The sequence below is a fragment of the Solanum lycopersicum genome, chromosome 5 (assembly GCF_036512215.1).
Source record: "Solanum lycopersicum chromosome 5, SLM_r2.1".
NCBI classification, from domain to species: domain Eukaryota; kingdom Viridiplantae; phylum Streptophyta; class Magnoliopsida; order Solanales; family Solanaceae; genus Solanum; species Solanum lycopersicum.
Window position 1 is genome coordinate 64,738,744 of NC_090804.1, and position 4,268 is coordinate 64,743,011.

Below are 4,268 nucleotides of genomic sequence, written 5' to 3' on the forward strand. Positions count from 1 at the left end.
TATTACACATCAATTATATAATATTATACAAAATTATAAGAGATATATCTTTAAACTATATTATGCGGGCAAGTTTTTATTTTTTCCCTTTATCAAAAGAATCGTAGTGAGTCATTTATTCTCAAAGCTAGTTGGGAATCGATAAGAAATCGAACGGGCATTCAAGCTTTTATTTTTTCCCTTTATCATATATATATATATATATATATATATTACCATTGGATGCTATAACAATTAACTAATGTCCTAAAAAATTTAACACTCTTTATTAATATATCTATTTATTACCTCTAAAAGGTATTTTTATTGTAGTACTATATTTACTATATTACACATCAATTATATAATATTATACAAAATTATAAGAGATATATCTATAAACTATATTATGCGAGCAAGTTTTTATTTTTTCCCTTTATCATATATATATATCAGATTTTCAACTTTCAATATAGGTTAGGCTTGTTAGGTAAATGTTTCTATTAATTATTAGCTTGTACTGCAATATAGGTACCATTAATTTATAGGAATATTTGCGTACAAAAAAAAAATATCTGTAGTAAAATAGCTTGAAAAAAATCTGCATAATTTTGCCTTTAAAAATAAAATAAAAATTAACAGATCTAAGACCAACAAATAAGAGTTGTCATGAAATTAGATCAATTCAAATAAGTATTCAACACCTAATTAGCTAAATTATCTGAAGTAATTATTTCGAATTTGCATAGCAAAAGATATTATTTAAGAGACGATCACTATTAAAAAAAATTCAAATCAGAACTCAAATTTAAATTCTCTAATTGAGAAAGAAACAATCTCATCTAATACGCGATAAAAAAATTTGACTAGTTTTCCTCCATTGAAGTCAAAGACATTATAAAAGAATCAAATGTGAAGAGTTTTAAAATTAATTGTTCACATTATTATTATTGGAAGAAAACTCGTGATAACTTGTACTATGTGATGACATATAGATGGTGAACAATTATTTAACCTTTGCAAGCACGTCAGTTGATTTTTCCCACTTTGATTTTATTATTATTTTTGATATGATACTTTATAGAGTACTAAATTGAAGAACAAATATATATATAAAAAAATTGGGTCTAGCAAACATATTAATGTTATGCGACTAATAATTATCACATTAAAAATAAAACAAGGAGTTTAAAGTTTAATTATTTAAAAAAATATATATATAAAAAATTTAACTGATCGAAAAGAAAAGAACATCAATTTTGAACCTTTATATTTCATACGATATTCATAATTTTTCCGATAAATTAAATTGGATCAAAATTTTAAGAGTCGTGAACACTTAGGAAGGCGATGCATCCATATAACTACGATAAATGGACTTGCTTGTCACCCTTTTACGTTCGATCACATCATCAGACTATCCGAACCACAAACTTAATATGAAGTACACATACGTCCTACTTGTCATAATCAAAGGAAATAACGTTGCATGAGTGTTATAAAAAAGTAGAGCTCTCCTTTCCATCATGTCATGATCCAAAAATGGACGTGATGACACTCGTCTTATCCCACCAAGATCTGGTTGTCACGTGTATAAGCCTCTAACGTATTACCATTGATTAAAAAAAAAAAGGTCTCAAATGACATTGTTTCTCGAATAGAACAAGATCATAAATAGGCGCAAGAAGATTTGCTGAGATAACAAGCAGCTACCTCACAATTCTCCACAAGAAGCCTTGAACAAAAAGAGAGAAATATCACAAAGGTCTGGGCTAGTAACCTACAAAAAAATTGTAGTAGCAAGGGGTGAGTACCAAACCACACGGTACCCAGCAAGTAAACTTCTATACACAAGCTAAAGGGATAAAATACGGAAACTCCTTACACACCAACCGAGCCTCCACAACTACAACCTGCATAAAATCAGCCCAACCTAACAGTTTATAGTTTTCATAGCACCCATCTCATCAAAATCATTTTAAAATATTACACATCCTCAGCTACAAACTCAATATTCATCAATCAAAACTTTCACAAAAAGACATTCACAATATCAGCAAAACACAAGATCAAGTTCATCAAATAGAGGCAATCAAATATCAAGTGCTTTCCAACCACCAATAAAACACATAATCAAGAATGAAGGATGTCATGGGATGCAATGCAATATGACATTATGAAATAATATGCCTTAAAATATCAATTACTCCCTCAACCGTATATACATAATACTCCTCAGAAATAGATCGAGAGTTCATGACCATAGGGGACTCCCGAGGTCCAATTACTGAAACGAATGATCTCCACGTGTCTGTGGAGATGATCTCAATGCACTATCATAAATCAAACAAATTTTGCATGGACGATCTCTACGTTCCCAAATTATAATCATAACTTCTCCATCGCACGGACGATCTCCACATGCCCAAATAATCATAACTTGATCTCAACACAGACGATCTACACGTGTTAGACTTTTACTCATACCCAATCTCATGTCAATGCATGTTCACAATATGATATCAAATATGATACAACATCTCAATAAATCAAATGTCTTTATAACAAATAACTTCCCCCAATTATCATAATTATACGGGTTCAGTAAAGAATGTAATCACACATAATAAATAGAGTCAATAATATATCAGCTAATACTCATATGCTTTGACATTCTCGGATTACAATCCACAATTTATAGTAATAAATCTTGCCTTTATAACACCAATACTCGTACTATTCCCAGCCCATCACACACAAACAATTAATCACAATGTCTTTTAATATCCCTTTTCATCATTAGAATTAATCAAGGTGGACAAATCAATCCTTCACCAAGTCACATTTCTCCCAAACACACACCACAAGGAAATACACAAATTTCATACACTTAACAAGGATTTTAAAATTCACTTGCCTCAATTTATCGAACTCACTTCGGGACTTTAGCCTTCCCCTTTCGTTGAACTTCCAACTCAAAGCAATCTATTCAAATAAATGACCATAATAGACTTCCAAAACTAACAACACTCATATTACTATTTGTCTATATTATACGAAATACTAATATTCTAACACTTAGAATATTTCAGGCTTCATTCCAACACTTAGAATATTTCTGCCATCTTCCAACACTTAGAATATTTTAGTTGTCTTCCAACACTTAGTTTTATTTCAGCAATTCGGGTGAACTGCTTTGTTCTTGACTTTGTCAAGTCTTCACAACCTTGCCTTATCAAGTCAACGTGTTGTCTTGCCAATTCCCTTAGCCCACACATAAGCCATGCACATTCAAGCTGCCTTGCCAACACCCAAGCACCTTGAACTTGTGTTGCACTGTTTTGCCATCATCCACGTTAAGACCAATGCCCAAGTCCTTGACATGACTGCACGTAGTTAGATCAAGTAGTTTGTGGGTCTAACAGACCACCCGCACCACTTGAACTTGATGCCCTCACCGAGACTGTTTTTAGATAGTCCTCGATCTAAGCATCAAACTGCCATAAGTCTTTGCCTTCTCCCAAACTGCATCGGCTGCACTCTTGCCTTTCCAGTGAACCAAGAATTCAGTCTTGGTATTCTTCTTACTTGTGCCCAAAACCCGGTGATCAAGGATCTTCTCAATTTCAGTATCATATTGTGTAGGTACTGATGGAAGAGCTCTCTTTGACGTGTTTCTATCCGGATCATCTGCATCTTCAAAGTAAGGTTTTAAAAAACTCATATGGAAAGTGGGATAGATTTTCAACCTTTCTGGTAGCTTCAACCTATAAGAAACTTCACCCACTCGTTTCACCACTTCGAATGGACTATCATACTTAGGAATCAAAAACCGATGTCTGGTCTTACTTACAATCTGTTTCCAGATTTGTGGGGTAAGTTTCATCAACACCTTGTCACCCACATTGAACTCAACTGAGCAACGATGTTGATCATCATACTTCTTCATGCACCGCTAAGCCTTGCGCAATCTATCTTGTGCCTCAGATAACATTTCAAGTCTGTCCGTTGCAACCCTGTATGCTGCTGGACACTTTCCCTGATTTTTAGATTTGGCAACATCTAGTGGCGTCATAGGCTGTCTGCCTAAAACGATTTCAAAAGGGTTCATTTCTGTTGCAGACGACTTGTGCAGATTATAGCAAAACTGTGCAGTGTCTAACAATATTACCCAATTCCGTTGACTTGCTGTCACATAGGGCCTCAAGTATTCTTCCAACAAGTAATTAATCTTTCCGTCTGTCTATCTGTTTGTGGATGATTTGCAGTAGAAAATTTTAATTCAGTTC

The 4,268-nt window shown here is 33.3% G+C and overlaps 1 protein-coding gene across 1 annotated transcript; it reads right to left on the reverse strand.

Annotated features, from left to right (window-relative positions):
• Nucleotides 1-3,270: 3,270 nt before the first annotated feature.
• On the reverse strand, nt 3,271-3,928 carry LOC138348980 (uncharacterized). The gene is made up of 2 exons (XM_069298603.1): nt 3,478-3,928; nt 3,271-3,365 (listed from the first exon to the last, which is right to left on the reverse strand). The coding sequence occupies exons 1-2, from the start codon at nt 3,926-3,928 to the stop codon at nt 3,271-3,273; spliced, it is 546 nt and encodes a 181-aa protein (XP_069154704.1).
• Between the last annotated feature and the right edge of the window lie 340 nt (nt 3,929-4,268).

Excerpts from the sequence above, each read along its gene's own strand:
- LOC138348980 (XM_069298603.1), bottom strand. The coding sequence starts at position 3,928 with ATGAAGAAGTATGATGATCAACATCGTTGCTCAGTTGAGTTCAATGTG. Across the intron at positions 3,366-3,477 it reads GAAGGCAAAGACTTATGGCA|TCATGTCAAGGACTTGGGCA; the intron begins GTTTGATGCTTA and ends AACTACGTGCAG.